The sequence below is a fragment of the Antrostomus carolinensis genome, unplaced genomic scaffold (genome assembly GCF_000700745.2).
Source record: "Antrostomus carolinensis isolate BGI_N321 unplaced genomic scaffold, ASM70074v2 scaffold8086, whole genome shotgun sequence".
Lineage (NCBI taxonomy): Eukaryota > Metazoa > Chordata > Aves > Caprimulgiformes > Caprimulgidae > Antrostomus > Antrostomus carolinensis.
Genome location: NW_010323873.1, coordinates 317 through 25615, shown reverse-complemented (window position 1 = coordinate 25615; position 25299 = coordinate 317). Strand labels below are relative to the sequence as shown.

The 25299-nt window shown below is 43.2% G+C and overlaps 2 protein-coding genes across 2 annotated transcripts in view; one reads left to right on the top strand and one right to left on the bottom strand.

Annotated features, from left to right (window-relative positions):
- ABTB2 (ankyrin repeat and BTB domain containing 2) overlaps nt 1-8601 on the top strand; it is a gene marked incomplete at its 5' end in the record, with an annotated part of 46793 nt that extends 38192 nt beyond the window's left edge. Inside the window, 8 exons of the mRNA XM_010170716.1 lie at nt 1219-1445; nt 2231-2409; nt 3032-3137; nt 3266-3368; nt 4045-4135; nt 5982-6050; nt 6901-7014; nt 8404-8601. Coding sequence (XP_010169018.1) covers nt 1219-1445; nt 2231-2409; nt 3032-3137; nt 3266-3368; nt 4045-4135; nt 5982-6050; nt 6901-7014; nt 8404-8601 — 1087 coding nt within the window. The remainder of the gene's footprint in view (nt 1-1218; nt 1446-2230; nt 2410-3031; nt 3138-3265; nt 3369-4044; nt 4136-5981; nt 6051-6900; nt 7015-8403) is intronic.
- Nucleotides 8602-16106: 7505 nt separating this feature from the next.
- On the bottom strand, nt 16107-24768 carry LOC104527095 (RNA cytidine acetyltransferase-like). The gene is made up of 9 exons (XM_010170715.2): nt 24726-24768; nt 23983-24076; nt 23779-23889; nt 22541-22713; nt 21894-22013; nt 20796-20894; nt 20316-20389; nt 17697-17780; nt 16107-16554 (listed from the first exon to the last, which is right to left on the bottom strand). Exons 2-9 carry the CDS (start codon nt 24044-24046, stop codon nt 16458-16460), a joined length of 822 nt encoding a protein of 273 aa, XP_010169017.2. The 5' UTR covers nt 24047-24076; nt 24726-24768; the 3' UTR covers nt 16107-16457.
- Nucleotides 24769-25299: the final 531 nt, after the last annotated feature.

The following is a 25299-nucleotide window of genomic DNA, read 5'->3' as shown; positions in this document are numbered from 1 at the left end:
AGAAACTCATCCAGAAATCCTTCTGTTCCAAGAAAGAAATATTAGCGTAACAAGCCAATTAAAACAGCCCTGAAACCGCCCATGTAGATGAGCTGAGAGATACCCACAGGGTCCTCCAGGAGCAGAGCTGGCCCTTCCAGGAGCATGTTAAATAGTAGCTACCTTGCTTGAACACAGCTGTGCTTTGCAGTGGTGCCAAAACTCCTCCTCCAGGTACATCTGGATACACCAGGGAAAGAAAATATCCCGAGCTCAAATAAGGCCCAAACTCTGCAAAGCTGGAACAGCCTAATGCAGATATTTACCGTGTAAACTACACAAACACTGTTCTGTTCCCAGTTCTGTTCCCCTCCCACAATCTTCTACAACATCAAACCATGCAACCTGGGAAATGTAAGGCTCATTCTCCAATGGGGTAGGGCAGGGTGATCCAAAAACACAAAAATTAACATTTCTTTTAGTCACACCGAGTAGTGTGGGCGCAAAGAGAGCACCAGCTGGTGAGAATTCAGCGTCACCGCTGAGCACTCGGGTGGATCTGCTGCGATGGGGAATGTCTGCTGCAGATGGCTCCAGCTGTCTGCAGGGACACCAATGATGCAAGCTTTCTAAAGCTGCTGGACACAAACAAGACAGCCTCTTTCTTACAACTGTTGTGTGAAATTCCAAACAACAACAACAACAAAAAAATGCTCCCTGGATTTAGTGATGCAGAACTGTCATTTTTTTATGGTTTCTATTTACTGCTACAGGAAGTGAGTCTGACTAAAACAACATCGCAGTCATAACAGTGCTGGAAGATGGTCATTTGGGGAAACAGCAAGGGATCTAACAGAGACTCTCTGTTCAAATAAATCTTACTGCAGAGCTAAAGATGTTACCACACTCAGGGCTGGCAGAAGGAAGCGTGCTTCTCTGCCAAGTACAGACTGCAATAAAACCAGTTTGCACTGACACTCCGAAACGTGCCCTGGTACCCCTGAGGTGCAGGAGCATATTCCCTTCTTCTGCCCCCGTGACCAGGGCATCAATTTCTAGCACGTGGGACAGGGAAGGGTGAGTGTTTTAAATGCTGCTCCATCTCTGCCAGCTGTCTGTCTTTGGGAAGGAAATTATTATTTACAAAGCCAGACCCCTAAACCCAAATCACCCTAGTCCTGTCTGAATTGTTGATATTTCGTTTATTAGTAAGTGATTATTTCTCTTGTTCCTCCTCAGGAATGTTCTGCGCAAGCTCCTGACCCAGCCCCAGCAACTGAAGGGAGATGTCCTCTCACTGGAGGAGATTTTAGCGGAGGGAGTGGAGAGTGACACCTCCAGCCAGGGCAGCTCCAGCGAGGGGCAGGTCAGGCTCTGCAAAACCCGAATGAAGGCTCTGCAGGAGGCCATGTATTACAGTGCTGAGCACGGCTACGTAGACATCACCATGGAGCTCAGGGCACTTGGTAAGGTTGTTTTCTTTATTTTAATCATTGTGTACATTTAAGGTGTGAAAAGCTTTTTCCTCTGCTCCTTTCACTTGGAGAAGTATCTGTAACCTCGGTGCAAAGCTATCCCAAACTTATGGGAACCAGCTGTCTAATTTAAATAGAAAAGTGTTTAAGGCTCCTCATTATTTTTTTCAAATTCCCACTAATCTGGGATGTCCCTCACTTTTGGTTAGATCTTCTGTTCCCAAGTATCAAAAGCAAGGGGCATGTCTTTTCATCAGATAACTCTGACACCTAAAATTCAATGTTAAAGAGACTGGTCTCAAAAACAAAGATAACATGAAAGATTAAGTGGTTTAAGGTGCAAGAACAGATTTGATCTAAAGGTAGGAAAGAAGCTTTGAAGCTTGTGTGTCTAGACTGTTACAGGTAACCAGGAGAAAAGACCTCACACCATGTTTGTGTAGGGCTACGTATTCTTACAAGTTAAGTTCAAATTTATTTTGTAGTTCTGACTAATCACGAAGCTAAATACACAACAGGGAGTCTCTGGTCCTTAACAATCAGCAGAAAGTTCCAACTTACGGTCCTGGTACCAGTCCTCTGCTGTTGTAGATAAATCACTTGAACTGTCAGTGACCCAGTTCAGTCATCTTTAATATCAAGACAAAAATGTATCTGTAGTTAAGATGTACGTAAAGATCTACTTCAGTGCCACTAAGTGTTAGTAACAGCAGCAGGACAATCTACCCCCTTCAGCAAATCATAATCTGTCACCGTCCTTTTTGCTGTGGCTACAGGAGTCCCGTGGAAGCTCCACGTGTGGATCGAGTCTCTACGGACAACCTTCTACCAGTCTCGTTACTCAGTCGTACAGACCCTCTTACGGGAATTTGTCACCATTAAGGAAGAGGACTATAACGAAGAGCTGGTTAATGAAGGGTTGCAGCTCATGTTTGATATCCTCAAAACCAGCAAAGTAAGTATGAGTGGTGACAGTATCAAAGTCAAGCGTTTGCGTTTTTGCTCTTGTAAAAGTTGCGCACAGCATGAACAAGTGGAGATCTATGCAAAGTGCTTAATGACTTCTGGGGTGAAAACGAGCCTGATAGTATTAATACTAAATGTATAGATTTTAATTAATCTAAATGTATAGACTGCCCACAAAAGCAGTCCTCACAGTAAAGACATGAGTTTCAACAGAAGGGAAAGCTATTCCATTCAGCAAATGGCTTTTGAAACCATGTGAATGTAAAAGGAAGAGTTTTCAATACAGTGCTGAGCAATTCAGGTTCTCTCAGTAGTATCTTCTGGGAGGTTTCTGAACAATGCTTTTGTTCAGATCTTCCTGAGGACATGCTCGTGGGCTTACCGGTCACAGAGCAAGCAGAAGGATGAGCTTTTGCCCATGGACTTTTTTTCCCTTGCCAGAGGTTGGTCTGTAAACTGTTGCTGAGAGCATTCTGTCACAGCATACTTGTTCAGTTCACGTACTTGTCCCTCTGGAGATTATTTTTGTAGGGTGCAGTTGCTATAAGCCTCAAGTGAACTGCTACAGCGTGTCTGAAACGTGCTCAATTCCTCTTCCGTCCTCCTTACAGAATGATTCTATCAATCAGCAGCTTGCATCCATCTTCACCCACTGCTACGGCAGCAGTCCGATACCCAGCATTCCTGAAATCCGAAAGACGCTGCCCGCTCGGCTGGGTAAGATCCTCACCTAAATGGTCTTTTTTAAAAATTTATTTATTTATTTTTTAGGAAAAAGCATCCACAGTTTCAAAAAAAATATTAATATTCACCCTCCTTTTTATTTTTCCTCCTTACCCTAACAGATCCTCACTTTCTAAACAATAAAGAAATGTCTGATGTAACTTTCTTAGTAGAAGGAAAGCTGTTTTATGCACACAAAGTCCTGCTGGTTACTGCATCAAACAGGTGAGTCACTTTCCACAGCTGAATACAGATGGTTAAAGGAAGGTTTGGCCCCTTTAGTCTCTCACTTGTGTCACTAGTTCTCATTCACCCACTGCAGTAGGGCAGCTGCTCAGAATACAACAGATCATCATTCAGGTCTGCAGGACCAGGCCCCATCTTCTTTGCTAGTGTTAAAAATAGTAAGAGAGTAAAGATGAGTTTTTTTAATCCACTCCTCGAATGTGTTAGAGATTCCCAGAGCTGTGCTGACATAAACTAATGAGTAATTATCCCTGAAAACCTGTGCAGTAGTTGGCGTGTTCGCATCCAAACATTCACTGCCTTCCCCTTCCTCCTCTCAAGAGTTTGCTAGCTGGAGCTACACTTGCTCCACATTTCCTGGAACTCTCCTCCCTGACCTGGTACACTTACAGTTACTCACTTCTTTCTGTTACTGGCACAGCAACAGCACTTTCCAACTGCTACAGACTTGGACTAGATGAGTCACAAGCAATTTCCAGGTTCAGTTGTCCCCGAAGTTCTAAACTAATTGCATTAAACTAAAAGAAATGTTCCAATTTTCAACTTGCAAACAAGAACAAGGAAGGATCTTTCTTTTCCCCTTGCTCAGGCTGTTTGTGAATCAGTGCTGAGTATGTGAAGCACTAATACAGAAATCTATTAAAACCCTTCTCAGGTTTAAGACGCTAATGACCAATAAAACGGAACACGACAGCCATGGCAGCAAGACTGTCGAAATCAGCGATATGAAATACAATATTTTCAAGGTATGTAACTTACTCTGCCTTTTCTTTATCCCTTTCATCTTCTCATGTACTTGGAAGCTAAGGCTAAGCTTAATATCACAGCTAATTTACAAGTAGAGATGAAGTTCATTTCAACACACCTGTATTTCAGGAGTATTTTGATCTTTGGCAAAATTTTCCAGGTAGGACCAACCTTAAAACAGAAACTTCCAGCCCATATTCTTATTTTCTTACTAGGCAGCTGACTCCTCCATAAAGCAGAAGAAACTGGTTATTCTTCTGCAGAAAGTAGTTTTATGCTTTTAAGACACCATTTTCATACTTTTTAAGGCACCATTTTCATGCTGTGCTAAGGAAAAAGTAAAATTATTTACAGCAGGTGGACTGTCAGGCTTCATATTAATTCAGATCAGATGATCAGAAATCAGTGGTGTCCCTTTCAAGAAGGGCTCAGAATTGAGAACTGCACTTTGCTTTTATGACATTTCTGTATTTAATGGACCTCAGAGAGGTTCATTCATGATGAAGAGAAAACAGGTTACTTAACACACACCCAAGGGACAAAACAAGTCAGTGAAATGCGATAGCTCAGTTGCTCCAGCTTTCCAGATCTGCATTTCAGATTTGGGAGAAAGGTACAGAACAGGGAAATCTGAAGTGCACAAGAGGTTGTGTAACTGTTGCACTACAGGACTGAGGCTTTTTATAAGCAAACAAAATAGCAAAGCTGTTGGTCATCCCACATAGAGGGATGAAGTTGACTATAACATCATCTTTGTTCTACTTGAAAGGGGCTCTCCAAGTTTTGTGTTGGATAGATGACACTGATTTTGCAGCCATAACAGAAGAAAAGAAAATGTAACTATACATTGAAACAAGCCTCCTTACCAACACTTTTAATTCAAAAGGTTTCTCAAGAGAAACTTTTGTTTCACTGGAGAGAGCAACAAATTCAAAAGAATTAAACAGTGAAATACTTCATGGAATTAAACAACGTGATGGTAAATAAAATCAGACAAGTTAAGGAGTTGATAGCATTCTACAGCAATCACAATTATGGGGCTTGGAGGACACTGAGCCACCAGGGATCTGTGTTCTGCTCCGGGCTCAGCTGGAAAGCAGCTCTGCTTCCCTGGAATTCTGTTCTCTACATAAGGCAATTGTAAAAGTAGCAGCTTATTTTTCTGATACTGTGAGAAATGCAAAGCACATCCTGCAGTCCCCACACCTGCTTACACAGCACCCAGGACACTGGAATATCTTCTCCTTCCAACACCAAGTCTTCTCCTCCCAACACCAAGTCTCCTCGTTCCCTAGATAAGGCAGCACTGGTTTAGCTGGGGGTGTGCACATGTAGATCAAAGAGCAGAAGCTGCCTCTCACTCTCCCTGCAAACAATTAGGCCTTTTCCTCTGGCCCTGGTGGGGAGCAGGGGAGGGCTGGAAGCTGATTAGAAGCACAGCAGGGGAGGCAAGTGGCTGGGAGGTCCCCGAGCCACACATGCTCATGGTGGGGCAGTTTCACTGCTCCCAGCTCTCACTGGCAGCTCTGTGTGTGACCAGCCTGTGACGCTTTACAAAACCCGATCCCAGGAACCGTTTTACAAGGACATTGGTGTTGCTCAGAGACACACTGTCACCCTCGGCCTGAAATCCTCAACAGGGCCCTTTTCAGAGACCAAGGAAGAAAAGAGTATTAGAAAGCAGCAGATTTGCAACACTAGGGGGAAAAAAAAAAGCCAAGAGTGGAGGCGAGAGGCAGCGTTACCGCAGGATTCCCGTCTGCTCAGGAAGGGGAGCTCGGCCGTTCACAGCCTCTTGTGAGTGCAGCGATAACAGCTTCATGCCTGGCCTTCTTCCCATTGCAGATGCTGATGCAGTATTTGTACTATGGAGGAACAGAATCTATGGAAATTCCCACCACCGATATCTTAGAGGTGAGAATGTTTTCTTCTAATTCTTGCCAAGTGCACTGGGGCATAAACAGAGCTTGAAAGGCAAAATCCAGGCGCTAACAGCAAGCTTCAGGTCCAGGACTATACTTAACACTTTGAAATGAGCTTAAAGTTTCAAAACACCATTGCTTGGAAATAAGAACTACCAGCTGTGTTTTACTGTGTTCTTGAGATGCTGGGGGCAGGGAGGGAAATCACTACGGTGCTTTTGGTACCCAGAGCTGGGTAGATGCCTCCTTTGCACCAGTTCTCTCTGTCCTGGCAGAAGGAAGCAGAGGTGCTGCCCTGTTTTTTGATGGGGCACAGAAAAGGTGCAGCTGATTGAGCAGCTCTGGTGCCCACAGCAGGTCAAACACCAAGGGGCTGGAGATGGTAGAGAAACAACTGATTTCAAGGTGAACTTCTGCAGAGCAGCTGGTGCTACTGCAAAGACACAGACCCAGGACTAAGAGCACTGCCCCGTTAAAAACAGGCCCTTTGACAGTAACGCTGCTCAGTCACAAGCAATCTGGGGAGATTAAAGCCTGCAGCTAAAGACTACACACAACTATTTTCTGAGGAGAGGAAAAGGGGCTTTGAGCAGTCCAGAGCTCATGTGTCATGGTGACAGAAGGCAGCAGAAACGCACTTTCTGCAGGAGGAGCCGGCCTTTGCTAAGGGGGGAAACCTGTCTGTTGCTTTAGCTAAGCCTTTTTGCTGTTTCATGAGGATTCAGCCATTAAAACAAGGAGTCAGAGATCATTCAGAGAGGAAATCATCAGTTCTGTCCCTTTGCCTTCCCTAAGCTTTTCAAGGCTCACGATCTCAAACAGCTTCTCTCTTGTCCTGATAGCTGTTGTCAGCTGCCAGCCTGTTTCAACTGGACGGCCTCCAGAGACACTGTGAGATCCTCTGCGCCCAGACCATCAGCATGGAGAACTCTGTGAACATCTACAAATACGCCAAGGTATGTGCCAAACTGCCTTATTTAAGGGTGACAATGAAACAGCGTGCAGCCTTTCTGCAGCCTCCTTTTGGTAACTCAATACAACAGACACAGAGTGGGCACCTGCTATGCTGGTAACTCTACTCCAACCGCAACCACAAGTGAGATGTTGTATTCCTGTTTCCAGTCTGTAAAGTCCTACACAGTTCTAGGGTGTTTTCTTGTCTAAAGCAATCATGGATGAAATTGATGCGAGATCCCTACAGAGCAGGGGCGAGGTGACTTAGCAGGCTGATAGAGCAACATCAGCAAAGCCTGAGAGATTCAAATCCTCCGAGCAGCAGGAGCAATCGATCATAGGACAGCAACTAAGTAGTAAACCCTTTCCTAGCACTCCTACTGCTAAAATATATTCTTTACAGCTCCAGAACTGGCATAAATTCTTCTGTGACACAGATATTCACCTCTACAGCAAATAACCCACATTATCAACAAAATCATAAGAGAAATACTCTGCCATTCCTGGAAGTTTACAGGGTCAGATCCCTCAAAGACAAGCAGAAAGACGACATAAAGGGCTGATAATGAGGCACGTGTTTACTTTGTGCGTAGTGTCTCACTGAGCCTTTTCCACTCCCCACTCTCACACTGGGCTACTTTTATTTTTTTGATGGAACTCAGGCTGGTTTCTCTCAATTTAACAGTATGCAGTGGTAGAGAGAAGGAGCATTCCTTACTGGCCTTTAGTACTTTCTCTTAAATTACTATTTGCACAAAGTTCCCAGAAATGGGGGTGTATGTGCACCAAGCTTCTTAATACTGAACTTTATTTTCACTGTTCTCCTATTCCCGAGCTTCCCCCACTGGTTCTGAAGCAAAGGGAACCAGATCACAGCCAGAAACCCACCTAACATGTTTCAGAAGCGGAACATCTCTATTTTCCAACATTCAGCTCATTTTTCTAGGAGTTAGTTCACATCGTATGAACCATCTTATTGCCACGAGCCGTGCGTGCCATCTGGCAGCGCAGCGTTTTATGTTGCGGCACACGCACTCCCTGCTTGCAGAGCTAAACAGGTATCTTGGCCACTTCATCAGCCAGCTGCTCTGCTCCTTTAAGGGGAAGAGACTGGAACACAGGCCAGTGGCTCTGCCAACAGCAGGCCATCAGGGGAAGGAATTAAAAAGAGCTTGAATGCCTCCCTGCTTGCACCTGTGCCTGCAAAAAGCACCAAAAAAAAAAATTATTAGCCATCACTGGTCCTCCCTTCAGTGCTCTTCCACTGTTATTATTGTCCTTTTTCTGGCTTAGAAACCATTAAATGGAAAAGCATTAGAAATGAAGCTCAGGCACATCCTTTAAGTCTGTGACACAGTGAAGAGGCTAATTGATCTCCCGCTCTCCCGCAGATTCACAACGCGCCTGAACTCGCCTCTTTCTGTGAAGGCTTCTTCCTCAAACACATGAGCTCTCTTCTCGAACAGGACTCGTTCAAACAGCTGATCTACAGCAGGAACAGCAAAGTGCAAGGCCTGGACCCTCTGCGGGACTTGCAGACAGCCCTGGCCGGCCGCCTGCACTCCGTGTACGTCACCTCCAGGGTGTGAGGCAGGAAGGCGGCAGCGGCAGGAGCGCTGGTTCAAACCGCACGGGGATGCGTCGTCAGGCAAAGCTCTGGCTTTCCTGTTTGCCTTCTGGATCTTGCTAAAAGTCCCTACAACAGAGACAAAGGTGCTGTGTGCCTCGTCCCGCTGACGGCGGGGGAGCTGGCTTCTCTGTGCTACTACTGTCACAGAAACACTGTCACAGCGCAAACAAGAACTGAGGATGCAAGTGAAGAGCCTGACCCCAAGAGAAGATCAACGCCGCCATTCCAACGAGGGCTGTAGAGAATTGAGGCGACTGACCCACACCCAACACCCAATATCTAGTCCTAAGCGTCTGTCCACACACCACAATGGCCACCTAGTTCATACACTTAGATGTTTTACTTGTAAAAAGGCTGCGTAGGAGTTTTCTAGTCCTATGGACCACTGCCCGTTCCACACGGCATCTGTCTGAACACACAGGCTGGGGGACACCAACTGCTCCACTATAGTAATAAACACCAGTCTCTATACATGGCAAAACTCTGACATAAGTTTTCCCCAAACTGTTTGCACCTTGAGAGAGAGATTTTGTAGCTGTTCAAAGCTGAGTAGAAGCTAATACTAACTCTGAAATTACTCACTCTTTAAACCTAAGATGAAGAACTGAGCTGGGGCAGGGAGGGGAGAATTGGTTTTCTGTATTTTTTAAATACAGTTTCACTGTGCTAGTTGTTAATCTGGATCCATTTTGAGGAGAGGGAAAAAAAAAAAAAAGACTATCTACCCTTTTACTATCAAGGTTTGATAGTCCCAATCACTTTCACCTTAAAAAATAATCTGTTACTGAACGTTATCTGTGAGACCTGACACCATGAAAGACGTTTTCTAAAAGACTCAGGTGTAGTAGGAGCCAGCACTATGCTGAAAAACTGTCCAGTAGCATCAATAGCAATAACAGTCTCCCTAAGACCCTCAGGGAGACCCTACAGCTTGAAGGTTTGTTCTCTCTCTGGAGCTGGTTGGGATTAGAAGCTCTGACCTCCAGCCTCCGCTTCCACAGCCTCATCCATGGATGTGCTACCTCAGAGCGGACTGGGCACAGCGCACACCCGACTGGTTCCCAGGGGCTGGCTGCACTGTAACGTTTAGGCAGCAGCACTTGAACAAGATGCCTCAACTCAAATGCCCCAGAGTCACATTTTTCCTTTGTTCACAGCAGACAGATGTTTCTGGTCCAAAAGGACTTATTTGAGGCCTTCTTCTGGGTGACTTAGGAGAACTAAAACGAGGCAGTTCTAGCTACACTTTTGAAGCGATGTTTTTGTGTGGGGTTTTTTTTTTTTCCCCAAACAGGGGAAAGCAGTTAAGTTGTGTAAAAACACAGATTTTGCTCTTACCAACAGCATTAAGGAAAGACCTTCAGATATTCCCACTGATCTTTGTTAGCACCCACCAAAAGCATTTGCTAAGACACTTTCATTTGTTATAGGTGGGTGAAGGAGAAGAGCAAGCCAGTGGAAAACTAATGCTCTTTAGAAATTTAACAGTTAATATCGGAACTAAATACACTGAAAGAAGGAGGCTCAGCTGGGCCCAAGCTCCAAATCACAACATAGACACAGTTTAGGTAGATGAAGGGAAGGAGAACAAACTCCAACATCTCCCAACAAATCCATCAAAATCTGACATCGCCGCGTTGCTAAAGGATTTACACCAAAGGCAAATTGCACACAAGGCTGAGAATGGTCAGTCCAGGCTCAATAAGCTGACAGACGAGTTGGTCGGGGCACACTCCCGTTTGTGCTCTAGGTACACATCCACTTTCAAAGATCACCAGCTTCAATAATCCTATTTATTAGCAGAAAGCCATACAGGTGTTTCAAAATTATCACTGGTCTGCCTGAAAAATACCACAAGAGGCTTTATCTTGGAAAGTATTTTCAAGTAGCTGCTCCAGCTATCTGTACAAATATGTAGGTCCTCTTTTGTTGCTGTAATATTACAATGCTTTGTTAATTGTACATTAATGTTGTCATTTATGTAAATGTACCGGGATTTTATTAACAACGTAATTTTAAAATACACAGCTGCTGTTATTTATTCTGCTCTTCTAACAAAAACCATGTTTAAAGTCACTTCTGTGGAACAGGCAGTTGCAGTTTTAGCATGTTAAATTTGTTTTGGTAGATAGACCCTAACGTTATGCTTTAAAACAAGAGATAAAGAGGCATTCGTTTCCCCTTCCTAGGATCAAACTTCTTTTTTTTTAAAGTAATAAGTTTAACTTGCATTTCCCTTGCTGAAATTACCTGCTTTTCATCAAAAAAGCAGCAGATGGTGGTGTCTAAGAAAAATTCTAGGATTCTTCTTTGCAGCAGCAGTTGTCATCACCAGCATTACTTAGCATTTGATTTACATGATCCAAGAGAAATTTGCTGAGCATGAGACACGAGGGGTGATTTCTCTTGTGTTGTGCCACTACACCAGCACACTTGGAAACCCACCAATACCAACACCGACTTGTTCTCAGGAATCATGGAATACAAACACTTAAAGATTCCCTTTGGAGCACTTTAACAAATAGATTAAATAGAAATTTCTTAGGAAACTAGTTGCCTATCACCTCTATTTTATAGAGTGCTGCCCTTGAAGGCCTAGAAAGCAACAGAGCAGAGTTTGCCCAGTTTTGGGGAAGCACAAAACTTTGCCGGTCATAATTAGATCATTTCATAGAGCAGAGAAAATAAATAGAGTTCACACATCTGCCTGAACATGCTGATGACTCTCAGGCTAAAATAAAACCTTTTTTGCTTTACAATAAGCCTTTGCACAGCAGGCAAGCGCCGGCTAATGCAGCCCCACCACTCACTGGCCCTTTGCCCTCACCAAATGCTGCCCAAGCAACCAGACATCCCTCCCTGCACCTGCCGTGAGGGAGACGGCCAAGGAGATGTGAGAGGGAGGAAGAGGAGAGCGGTGACTCCCTTGAGGAATAGGGCAGCAAGCTGCTGTCACCACTGCTGGTGGCAGAGGACTCAAAAGTGAGATTTGCCTCCCCACAGGGCAGGTCTTGAGTATGAGGGATCCATTAATCCACAGGGAAAAAAGAAAAAAGAAAAAGAAGAATATTGCACTCAGCAAAAGAGGGGCAGGAAAAAAAGGTTTCTGTTCTATGAGGAAAAAAATCACAGGACAGCAGGGAAAAGGCCTTGTTAGCAGCAACATGGGCTGGCCCAGCCCCAAAGCAGGAGTCACCTCAGCACTGTCCATTTCCCTCCTGATGGGAACTAGAAAACGAGCAGGTGAGTTCCCAACAGCTCGGCCGGAGCACAGCCCTCGCCATGGGGCCATCCCAGCTCGTCACTTCACACACCACTGACTGGCCAGACAGCTCAGGAGACTGAGCACAGGATTTCACCCTATTTCCTGTCTCCACATTGAGCTCAGTCAGGAGGAGGCTGCCTGTATCCCTCTCTCCATCCTCAGCCTTCCCATGCTGCTAACAAACAAAGCTGTCCTTGGAATGTCTAACAAACACCACGAGGTGCCTGCAGTTTTGGGCCCTTACCAAGAGACAGGCTCCTGATTCTGAGACTGCATCGGGAAGATGTAGTGACACAGTCAAACAAAAATCCAGCTGTGGAAGGAAAAAAACTCCCAAAGCAGTATCACAATGGCCAAATGGAAAAGACACAACTTCCTCCTGCCCCTTGCACGCCTTGCCCTTATCCAGCACACCAACCTTTCCTGCCCAGACAGCTCCCTTCTCCCTCACACAGCTGCAGGAGGTGAGAGCCCTCCCGACAGCGCAGCCAGCTCACAGCAGCAGGGAAGATCCTCAGCTTCACTGGTTTTACTTCCTCCCTGATACTTCACAGAGGTCAGCTCACTCCAGCTGTCAAAATAGCTCACGGGTCGCCAAGCGAGCAGGATGATTCCACTGACAAGTAGGTCACATCTACCCACCACCTGCAGAGAGCTGCTCAGCTCGGTGTGGCTTCCCCATTTCCCTCCAATTACTCCCTCACTGCAGGGGAACAGGTTCACTTGGGCACAGGAGAGGAGGAAAGATGAACCTGCAGCAACCAGTGATCCAGGGAGCACTGGAAAAAGGCCATAAACTGACTGGGTAGGTTTAAAAGAGACACTAATCCATGTGGTTACTGGGTTGTGCAGAGCCCTGTCCCCCTGACTAGGACAGGAGGAGGCTTTGCCTGCTGTTAAATGCACGGGCTGCAATTACCTGTACACCAGGCTCCTTCGAGCATTCACAGCCCCATCTGCAGGGGATCCAAGAGACCAGAAACCTGCTCTACTTGGAGAGAAACAGGCTGAAAACCAACCAAACCAACCCAATCCTAAAATTCAAAGATACACAACTCGCTCTCACGTGGCAATTTTAGTGCACTCCTGGCTACAGAGAGACCTGCGTTCTGGCTTTGTTGTTGGATTGCGTTCAACTAGCCCTTACTCTAAGCTGGAATTCTAACCCAGCTTGACTGGTGGAAAGCACAGACAGAGGAAAATGTGCCTCAACTAGACTTGTTAAAAAAATAAAAATAAAAATCCACATCTCTCACTTATTTTAGTATCTGAAGGGGCTTTTTTTCCACTTTGCTGTTCAAAGAGCAATAGACAGGCAGAGGAATCCAAAAAGTTGCCAGGAATCATAAAATGTACATGGAAAACCTGGAAAAGAATGGTTCTACTGAACAGACACGTTTTCTGTAGGAATAGCAAAATTCTCCTTAAATACAGCTCCCACTCAGGAATGGAGGGGCACACACAGCTCAAATCCTCCAAGTCTTTTACAGCAACTACAGCACACCCAGTTCAGACAAGAGAGTGAGAATTGCTACAGCCAACAGAAAGTGGTGGAAGCAGCTCTAGAGAGATCTCAGCTCAACAGTAAAAGTCTGATCTGCTTGAAGAATCTACTTTATTTTTTCCTACTACCTCTCACACCTTGATTTACAGACAGTTTACCACAAGTCTTGCTGGACTATAGATATTTTCATACATCAGCTCCTACCTAAAGCCTGTCATCCTGAATGTGTCCAATATACTGATGCTGTTTTGGGGAAAGTAAGTCAGGTGTGACAGTTTTTATCACTGCTGCAGGAGACCACATTTCCTGAAACAACCAGAAACCTCTGTGTGACTTCAAGGCTTACACAGCAACAGCTTCATCACAGCCAAGCATAGATGGGGGTCCCCTGGACAGCTTTGGCACAGCCCCAGCAGAAGCAGAGGACAGTCAAATTCATACACATTTAGCACAGCCTTATAAATAAACAGAAACTTTGACATATTTTTTCATGTAAATATGAACTTTTTTTTAACTTCTTGGCTATCTGACCCTCAGCTTAGCCATTAAAAAACACAAACCAATTTCTGAGCCCTAACAGCACATGGGTGTTCTATAATAAAACTTCTCTTAAACCTTAGTTTTAAACCTATTAGTAGAACTGAAGTTTAACAGCCCTCCCGAGACACACATTGTAATTTACACCACTTCTATGTTTTAAGGAAGTTCAATCAGCATTTTCTTCGCACAAGTAGTAACGTGCAATAAAACGGAGCCTTCTGATACCGTCACTTAGGAGATGGTGAGACCCAGAGCAAGTGAAATGCAACCACCTGGGTGAACAAACCCAGCAATCTGCATAGGTTAGAGAATCTGAAATAATTACTGCTGCTTTATTAGTGCCAAGTTTCAAGACACTTGGAAAGGATTCTGTGAGTGTTTAAAGCTTTGCCTTGCAGCCTGTTAAACCACAGCTGAACCTCACTAAGCAGAGCATATGGAGTGGGCAAGCCCACGATAGTCACTCAGTCACCATTTGATACCAGTCCTTTCCCTGACCACCACTTCAAGCACATCTTTGTTGTCCCTTCCTCAGCTGCCTGAAGGATGTGACTGGCTTAGGACAATCCATAAAAAACCCCTTTTCCTACCATAAACATCAGGCAAATGTGACCCAACTCAAGAGGCTTCTATGTTGAGCAAAGCAAGACACTAGAAAACCAAGAGTCCTACAGGTATCCCCCAAAAGTGCTCCAGAACTCGCTGCAGCCCCTCCTGCCCCAGCCCACTGTAACACCACAGTTCTTTGTCTCTCAGGACTGTCAGGCACAGACAGCAGCAAGGGGTTGTACTTCTTCACCCCTCTCCCAGCAGGGCCACCACTTACCCTATTTTTAACAATAACAACAGCAAAAACAGAGAGAATTCACACTCACCTCTTCTTCTGAGGATTTCCCAAGCAGCTGTGAAGAGCCTCGTGCTTTTTGCCTTCCATGTCTGCTCCTTTTACAACTTCTTTAGAGCTGGTTCAAGGCAGCCAGCCACCACCTCATCCCTGCAGGCTGCCAATGCTGCTGTTTCACACAGCTGGGTGATAATAAGGCCCCTCATCAAGACTTTAAGAGCTGCAGCTGCAGATCTCCCTTCTCAGGGCTCAGCTGCCCCAAGTGAGGGGGATGTGCCCTTGCCAGGGACTCTCACACAGTGACTTGCTAAGCAAAGGTGTACAGAGGCTGTGCAAGGCCTATGCTTAATATAGATGCTTCAAAAAACAGCCTCCTAGAGAAGAAATACTGGCTTTACCTAGGAAAACAACACTGTTTCTTCAAGGATTTGCTGGAAAAATGAGATCTACAAGTAAATATAATGCAGCTGTGTATCAGTTGTAGGACAGTCCCTCTGTTCCAAACCTCTAGGGTGTGAATCTGGAACGTCAGGACAGAGCTCAGCAGAGCAGGTTTGGGACAGGAACATTTTCTGTCAAAGGTTTGGGACAGGGACATTTTCTGTCAAAGGTTTGTCCTGGTTTTGAAGCCTCTGGAGCCTGACAAGCAGCAGACTAGAGCACTACGGTCACAGAAAGTCCCAGCTCCAGACTGGTATGTGTTTATTGCCAGTAACAGAGCTGGGCAGCTCTGTGGCCTGCCTGCTCAACTGGTCCCCAAGCTCAGAGAGATCGTTAAGACCAGGTGTCAGTGTGATAGTGCTGATTTCCTGGTGACCTTAACACAAAACTTTCCACCAAAGTCAAACAGCAGCTCTAGGTCAGCAGAGAGCAGGCAGACCGAATGGCCAGAACAGCTTCCCCAGCACCTTTTAATCACACTACCCTGCCTGAGAACTAGGAAATGTAAATTACCGAGCTATGGGAACGCTGAGACCTTGTAAACAAGTGTGAATGCAAAAGAGCCGCCTTTATTACAGCTTCTTGAGGAGCACAGTAAGCAGGAACTATAGACTGCCTTCCAAAACAGCAGCCTTCATTGAACACCCTGAACTCCTGCGAGCAAGGACCACATCGTGGGCCTGAATGGACAACGTGGTCAGTGCTCACTGAATAGCCAGCCCCAAATAAAAACTCAGTCGTCGTTCACACTGAAAACTCCCTCGAGCTACAAAGGAGTGGTGGTACTACTGAACCAGGAGCTGCCTCCATCAAGATATGCTGCAATCCCAAAAGGCAGAATCACAGACCAAAGCCTAACACATTCCTATCCTTTGTTGTCCAAACTCTTTTTTAATAAAGACATCAATCATTAAGATGCAGGAGAGTTTACAGATTGATCTGCCCTCTTTGAATGGAAACTCTGTAGCTGCTAAAGCACCCTCATAATATCCCAGTGTGTTGCACAGCACCTCACACTTCATAAAAAATCTTCATAGACTTGTCTCCTGGCAGTGTCACTGTTCCTTCCCGTAATACAAACACTTTAAAAATGCCTCTAAGGCTTTTCCTTCCCTCCAGCTCTCACTCCCCCAAAGAAAGTCTTTTGATTTAAAGGAGAATAGTACTTCTTAAGTACAGACCCGTCACTCGTTAATTCAAGTTCACTGATTGGCTTTAAAGTCATTTCTTCCACTTCTGCTTTAGGTCTTTAGTCTTCTTAAATTTCTTCTTAAGTTGCTTGGGTCCTCTTGCCGTTTCTAATTTTCTCTTCTTCTCACTGGGAAACAGGAATAAAATATCTGTTAAAAATACACTAGATTCCCATCCAGCTGGGAAATTTTTGTTCTAAAAGTGGGGTGAGGGTCTACAGAGAAATTTCTTGGGTCATTTACACTGGTGCTAGAGAAAGCACGAACAAGAATATGACCTAGATTTTTCTAGTGAGTTCAGATTCTCTAACCCAATTTGAATCCCATAAGATCTCGATTTTTAGCTCTTGTCATTGCTTTTCAAGACTTTAAGTTATGTGTCCTAAACACAATTCAGATAAGGCATCTGGAATGTAAAGTACCTAGAAAAAATATTACCACTGACAATTTTAAGTATACTATTATGTTCCTGTGCTAGATTCTGACTAGAGCAAATATGACAGAGCTCTGATCTTTATAAGGACTGACAAGACTCTCTCATTCCTGTAAGGCTTCTGGAAACTCACAGCTTCCAGCATTCATGAAAAAAAACATGAATATACAAAGGGTGGAATACAGATCACGTAATTACTTCAGCTGTCAGGCACCCCAGGAAGGGGAAATAAGCAAGCAGGCAAGGCTCAACTATAAATCCCCAAGGAAAAGATGAGGAAAGACTCCATGCTGGGCAAGGTAAAAGAAAGAAGATGGATGAAAAGGAAGGAACTGCAGAAAAGAAGACTCAATATTATGCAGGTTTAAGCTCACATTTGAAAGAATTCTTCCCTGAATTTGCTGCTTCTCCAATGGGAGTATCAGAGGCTCCCACCCAGCGTTAGCTCCCAAGGCAAAAGGGACAGCTACGTGGGATGAGTTCTTTCTTTAAAAGTGACCCAAGGGAGAAACACAACCAACGTCTGTGCGTGATCAGGATCAAGACTCAACCATGTCAACAGAAACAAGTTACAGTAAGGGACTAATTTACATAAAGACAAGACTATACTGGAGAGAATTCACAGTAGCAGCCTGGCCATTAGAGAAACCAGAGTACCTGGTAGAGCTCTCAGCAGCTCACACCCTGATTTCTCCAGGAAAACTGAGAATCTATCAAGGATGCTAAATTCCTTTTATCTGCATTTAACTCTTCAGCTTCACTCTTTTGAAAAACATTCTAATAAAGCCAGCAGGAAAGATCAGAGAGAGCTCTGTGGAGTATTTCAATTTCCTTAACCTTTTCACACTGACGACGGAAGCGTTCTGTCCTGCTTTGCTCAGCACCTCATTCCATTCTTCATCGTCACCCCGGATAATATATCTAAGTGCAAAAGGTAAAGGAAAATACAAGTGAAATCACTAGCACAAAGTAATAAAACATAAGGTGATTATATTGTCAGGCACACAGTACTTTACAAACAAAGCCACAGCAACAGCACCCAACAAAAGCAGAATTTGGAAATAATACACAAAACTAGACAGGCAAAGGGATACAATAGCTTGTCACGACTCTGTCAGCAGACTCAGGCCAAAGAGGGTCAATAGCAACCCACAACTGTCCCCATCCAAAGCTGGTCAGTGTCCAATGCAGCTCTCACAGGATCCCCTATTGTAAGCATCACAAAACTGTTCTATGAAAGCCTCTCATCAGGAGAGCAGTGCTGAGCAGAGTACATCTCTTATGAAAGCAAAAAATAAGGCCACAAAGGTTAAACTTTCCATAGCAGTGGTGTGTACTTCTAGTCTGCCCACTAGATTTCTTAAAAATACACCTTCAATCACTACAGCTTTAAGCCTGTCAACCACCATCAGATCTATATTCACTATACAGATTTATTTATAAAAGCTTGAGGGCTTTTTTTCTTTTCCTCCCCTCCAAAAAAAAGAAGAGAAGGATGGTTGTGGTGGTAAAGGAAAAGGATGCAAAAAGCAATGGCTTAAATGAGAAGTTAGTGAAATTAGCAGCTGCTCTTAGACCAGCAGTAAGCTTAAATGATATAGTTTTTCTGCATCAGTCCAGGAAAAACTGAAGACCTGCAGCTTTCTTTTGAAAAGAGAAATTAAGACAACAATTGCTATTCAAATAAGTTCATGTTCTGTGCCCCTTGTCTGGGTGTTCAAGTACCCTGGAAATTACATACAAATTTAACTAGGCAAAGCAGTCCTGTAGCAAAATTGAGAGGTTGCTCTCCATCTCGAGTTCTTAGAGATTTAGAATAGACTAGCCTTTGTCCATACAAGGCTGAACAATACTGGACAAAGCCTTTTCAAATCCAACAGCTCTGTCTCTTCTATTAGTTTTCTATAACCTGTATTGAAAAGTGTTCAAAATAGATTTTTGTCTCTTTCTCCTCATGGAGAACAGAAATCTAATTCTGGGTGGGGGAAAAAAAAAAAAAGGGAACATGGTCCAAAATGACAGTTATTTAACACTATCAGTGCTAAAAAACGTAATTAAAACTTCTAAAAAATTCTGGTTATATTGTTTTCCTAATGTGACTGACTTGCAAGTCACTTCAGATCACATCCATTTTTGTCCTTCCTTCAAACAAGACAACCACAGATTCAAAGAAGTTTTTATGCCTTTTCTCAGATTTAACAGAGATTAATCTAGAGCCAAAACAGAGAGCTTTTCTAGGATGTCAGTACAGTAAACAGGATTTAGAAGACAAAAAGTGGGAGGAGGAGAGAGAAAGGAGAGAATCAGGGGCCTGTGTAACTCCTGTTGGTCCAGAGAGACATCTGCTGACGCTTCAAGTACATTGCTGGATCAGCAACTCTGTCCTACAAATTGCCCAGCTCTACAGCAGTAAAAAGGCATCTGTGCACATCGTAATTTGTAAAAGAAGCTCTAGCTGTTGTTCTTTTTCTGTTGGTTTGGGGTTTTGACAGGAGTATTTTGTTAAATAAGAGAATATTAGAATTAGCCAGGTACTATTTTCACTTGAGTTGCACACACAGCTAAGCTGGACAGCAAACAGGACCCAGGTATCCTAGTTTGACAAAACTAATTACTATATCTAAAAGTGCAGGAAACTGTACGATTAGAAACAGTCCACAGCCTGGCAGCTTGCTTTATTACTCCATATTATAGAACTATATAACTTATATATGTATAATATACATACTGAATACAGCCAGGATCAAGACTGACACATAGATACATAATAAGAGTAACTGCTGTGAATAATTTACCATTTAAGTGACAAAAAAGAATGGAGGTAAAAGAAGAATGTGCTCAAGCTCATGCCAGAGGCCCTGGGACAGAGCTGAGAACTGACCCAGCACTCCTGTTGGCAGCACATCTTCTGTTTCCAGCACTGTACTGACCAGCCAGCCCCAACTCTAACAACAGATCAACTCTACAGTTCCACAGACAGACAGATCTCACTGCTGATCAGCTGTCGCCTGCTACCTCACAACCTTTTGCTTTCTGTTTAAAATACCAGTAGAAAAAGGGAAGTCAGAAAGTTCAGGGTTGGGAGTATGACACTGAATTCATGTACTGAGGTAAACCGGTGAATGGCCTTGAACAGAAGTTGTTACTGAATTTAATTCATACAGGAAAGAAAGTTTTGAGTGTGAAACAAAGCAGCTGCTAACAGAGCTGATGAAGATGAAGCTGTTGGCTGTCAGGCAAACAATACCCAAAGTTTCCATTAGTGTAACAGCATGTACTTACCTGGCCACTGCTGAAAATACCCACTGCTAGTTCTCTTTTATTGATGGTTTGAGACTGTGATACTGCAATGACAGCCTTGTGCACAAGCCTCAGGAAGATGTGCTAGTGACCCAGCATTCAAACAAATACCAGGGGAAAAAACTGGGTTTGAGATTCATACAGATAAATTCTTACTGTGTAAGGTCCATTTCCCTCAGTTTCCCCACTTCTTGCTTGTGTTTTTCTTGGAATTCCTTTGCAGCTTCTTCCTACAACAGGACAGCACAACAGATGCATTCAGTTCTAAGCGCAACAGTGACCATGTAATGCAAGGAAAATGCCTTTCCCACTGAAAAAGAAATACATCCCCTAAAACAAATAGCAGATGATCCTGAAAAGCTTCTCTCTTTTATATAATTGCATTTTTGTTATTTGTATACATATACTCATAACTCCAAGAACATCTTAGGAGGCTCTACAAAAAAACTATATTGCAGATTAACAGAGGATGACTACAAACATGTAACACAAAGATGTCAGGTTTTAACTACCACAAAGTGACAGACCTGATTTGGAATTCTTTCCATCTGAGAAAATTTAGATTACAAGGCTTCTACACCCAAGGGAACTCCGTGAAGTGTTTAAATATGTATGAAGAAGAAAGTTCATAATTACCAAATCGTCGTTTAAAGATTTCAGTGTTGGCTCCATTACAATATCCTTTGTCGCCACCATCTGCTCCTCCACAGCTTTTTCCTGGACTGTGTTGAACAACTGAAAATGAAGTAAGCCAAATGTAAGACTTGCTGATGTTTCCTCTAGGTTATTCCTTTAAAATAAATAAGAAATGCTGTCTGTCCCCATGAAACTCTTCTAAGCTTGCAAATATTATCAGTCGGTTGTTTATTTGCTGATGCATGAATTCCACCACGCTGAAATAAAAAGCTCAAGACTTGCTTCCTGAAGGCAGAATTATATACAGCTTTTATAAAAAGTATAAAACTAAAATCAGTCAGCACTCAATGTCACTTGGATAATTACAGAGAACTCGTAGTTTGCAACATGCTTTATTAATATAGCACCATCTGATTAACATTTGCAGCTAAAAGCTGCAGATTTTTTTTTTAATGATATTTTCTTCAAGATAACTATAAGGGTGTTAAGCTGAGCAAATCACCTCTCCAATGAACAACCTCTGCCAGAATGCAGAAGCTTTGCTACCATATCCCAAACCTTGAGAATTAGAAGCCCCAGGCTCAGCAAGCAATTGAGAGCAGTCTGCAAGTATTCTGTCTTGTCTCACCATTTCATAACTCATCACGTTACTCACTTTATCACAGACACTAGAGAGAAAGAAAACCAGATCCAAAACTTTCTAATAATTTCACTGGACTTCAAGTCTACCTCTAAATTACATAGTTATTTATTTATTTATTAAGAAAAGTTGAGATGCCACCAATGCAGTGAATCATAAACAAATGGATCAGGCTCAGCTGACAACGTGGGTTGTTTGCTCAGCATTTTGGTCAGGACATTTCAACATTTAAAAACACAACACAAGCACTATTACTTGGGAAAACATTATATAAATCAATGCCATAAATATCTGCTTTTCCACTGGGATTTTCCCCATCTTACAAAGAAGTTTACAGTCAATTATGGGACGTGTTAAAGATACCCAGTTCTGATTCAGCTTTCTATTAGTGCCAGACTCAGTACTGGAATTACACTTTGGTCTAATAATCAAGAGAAAGCTTGTCATGATGCCATTACCTGGACGACTTTGCGGATGATTCTGTTGAAGAGGCCCATCAACTGACTGCTGGGCAGTTCTAACTCCTTCTCCAGTTGGTCCAGAGATTTATGCTGTAGGCCGATCCCCAGAAAAAGAGCCTGAGGAAATGACATTTACTTCAGTTATAGAGGCTTTTAGAGAAAATACAAATACCTAAATACCCTCTACACTCCCTCCATTTTACCAAGTCCTTGCTCTGCTCCAGTAGTACAAGGCTTCTCTGGTACAAGCTGAAGCTTTGCTCAGATGCACTGAAACACCCCTCAATTATGCTGTAGATGGCAGGTGCCATTCCATACTTCATACAGATAAACACCTTTCTCCTGAAGTACAGTTCAAGAGCCAGAAGATTTTGAGGAGTTTTTAAGCCACAGTTCACACCATTTTATAAATGCACGGAATGCTTCACTGAACACACAACAGAATATGATCCCTACAAATTTTATTCAAAGCAAACGCTAAAGGTGGAGGAACACTACAAGCAGAAAAAATAATGAAGAGGACTACAAAAGAAGCAATTAACTGAAGCAAAGCCTTTTTTTAAAGATGACATGAAACAGGAAACTATTCCAAATATATATACAGAAAGAGGTGAAGCATAGCTTGTTCTCACAGTGATACATACCGACTGTGCAGCAGAGAGAGAGATATCACCCATCTGGTTGAGAAAAAACATCCTGGCAATGGTAGGTACCATATCCATGATGAGATGATAGTCCACCATGTTGCGAGAGTACATCTCTAATCTCTTCAGGTCATATGGGATAAAAGCTGATTCTAATTCAGCACGGCTGATGGCTGATGGGTACAATGAAAAGACAACAATGTCAAGATTGTTCTTCATAGTTATCCAGGGTCTCAGTATTTTACAAGTTCCTTTTCACCTCACTGAGTAAAGGCCAACTGCTATCCCACAGACTCACTTCTTTAGAATTCAAGGTACTAGGTACAACACTGCTATTCAGACTGGCTTGGTGATTCAAAGTCTTTTCAGACAGACATACATCTATATAAAAAACACTGCAACTATCAAAACAGACCAGCATATTGACTCAAAGATGCCAGAGAGACTGAAAACAGCGAGGGCTGAGAAACAGTTTGCCCAGTCTTTAACTATCTTCCACTGGTTTTGCTGTTGAAGAGCTTTGTTCCCTTGTAGCAGCAATCAGAATTTTTTCACCAAGACTGATACTAAAAACCTGCAAGACACAGATTACCGAGTTCTCTCAAGAGGACTCCCCTCTGTTAGGGATAGTGAGAAAACAGCAATTTGCTTGTAAGCCAGAAGTGACTATTAGAACTGTCTTGTCTGGCCTCTTTTTTTTATACTGTGTTTCCCCAAGCAAGTGCTGGACTGAGCCCAATAACACGCAGTTGAACTAGAGCCTCTCTCTTAGAAAGACATCACGTTCCAGTTGCCAAATTTCTGATGACAACGTTCTTCCTAAGGTCTTAAACAAGCTCCTCTGCCTCCTGACCCTTCCTAGTCAAGGTTTCCCTTTTAATTCCATACTGGATTTGGCAGGTGTCAGTATCCATCTATGTTTTGTCATTCATTTAGCTGTTACAGTCAAAGGCCCTCTGATTCTGGGTTACTTAAATCTTTGATCACAAAAGCAGGAAAAAAAAATCCCACACCAAAACAACATCACTACACATCTGCAGTGGCAGCAAGTGTTCTGTTAGCTTTTACTCAGAAATACAAGCATTTTTCTGGATAATAGAAACAAAACATTAACTGACCAAGAGCAATTCATGGCACTTCACAAGAGACATCATATAATGCATGTAAGTGAGAACTCTGATAAACATAAACATATATAAACTGCAATCTAACTGAACACTGTGAGCCAGTGTACTCACGTGGTTGAGGCTGCTGTTTGATATTTTTGTTCTGTAGAATATTCAATGCCAACGAGGGAGAGAATGTGCTGAACTGGTAGGAAAGCAGAGAAAGGAACCGTCTCCTAAAATCTGTAGGACATGATGATAAAGTTAACAACTCCTGTGGACCTCTAGAATAAATATCCCAGAAGATTATTCTAGTGTTGGCAAAATCAAAGTTACCTTTCCAGAAGGCAGTAAGCCAAGGCTCCTGTTCAGTGTCCTCTTCATTCAGCATCTTCAGCATGATGCACGAATGCTCACCAGTCAGGTCATTCTAATAAATAAGATACATTTCCCATCATCCCCATGAACCTTTTGCACTCTATGCTCATCTGAAGAAGGCAAAGGTCTTCCAATCAACATCAATAACTCATGGATCAACTGCTACTGATCACCACTACCTAATGTAAACCCCATAAACTTCTAGAACTTGGTAAATCCCAGCGCTGAGGGATTTTGGCTTCTTGAGGTGAGCAGTATTCACTAGTATTGCAAATTCCAGAACGGCTCAAGAGCCAGAAAAACAAAACAAAAATGCAGTGACACGAGATACATAAATTATTCTCTCCAAAAGAACTATAACTGCTAGTGCTATTTTTTGTAAACACCTTGAAAAACAAGAGCAATCAGTTCAAGGGCCACTTGCATATTTTACCAATGACCACATCAATAACCCTGAATAGCTGCACCTTTGCTCTAATTTTTTAAGTGCAACCTACTTAGGAGACTCCATTTACAACCCTAGAACTTTACTCCTTTAGTTAACTACAGGCCCAAAGGACAAAACTGAACGTAAAACAAACCCCAAATGTAGCCTCAGAAAACTTTCCTGCCCAAATCACATCTCACAGAAGAAGCTAATGGAAAGGTGCCCAGTGATTTCAATAGGGCTGGATTTCATTCAGAAACAATATGCTACTTACTGGTGTCTGCCTTAGATAAACTGGCACAAATCCAGCACGTTTCCAAAACCTGGGGAAAGGGAAAAGAGAAAACACACAGAGAATTACAGAGCTGTTGATTCTACAAGAATACTTGTGGTGAAATGCAATCTCTCTACTAGATAAGAACAACTGTTGTAGACAAAAGCCTGTCAGACAGCCTACCAACTACTGAAAATGAACACCGACAGAAAGTAGTACCAGCAATCAAACTGATGGAGGTTCTAACTTAGAGGAGTGAAAAATGATAACTGTGATATCAAAAGACTCTGATCTTCTTCAGTGAATGATGATTTTTCCCTAGCAACTTCCAGATTTCAGACAGTCACTTGTGGACCACAGAGAATCCCAGATGGATCAGCAAAATCCTGCTGACATCCCTTTCCATCCTCCTGTTCCTTCTTGCATCTTAGTTGTGAATTCATCCTACAATTCATTTTGCCCAGTAAAAGGAGGACTAGAATAAAAAGACCTGCTGAGACCAAACATATGGCATCCCAGACAAGAGACAGAAGCCAGGCTCCAGAGCAACTGTCACTGGCAACCTAAGTCCACA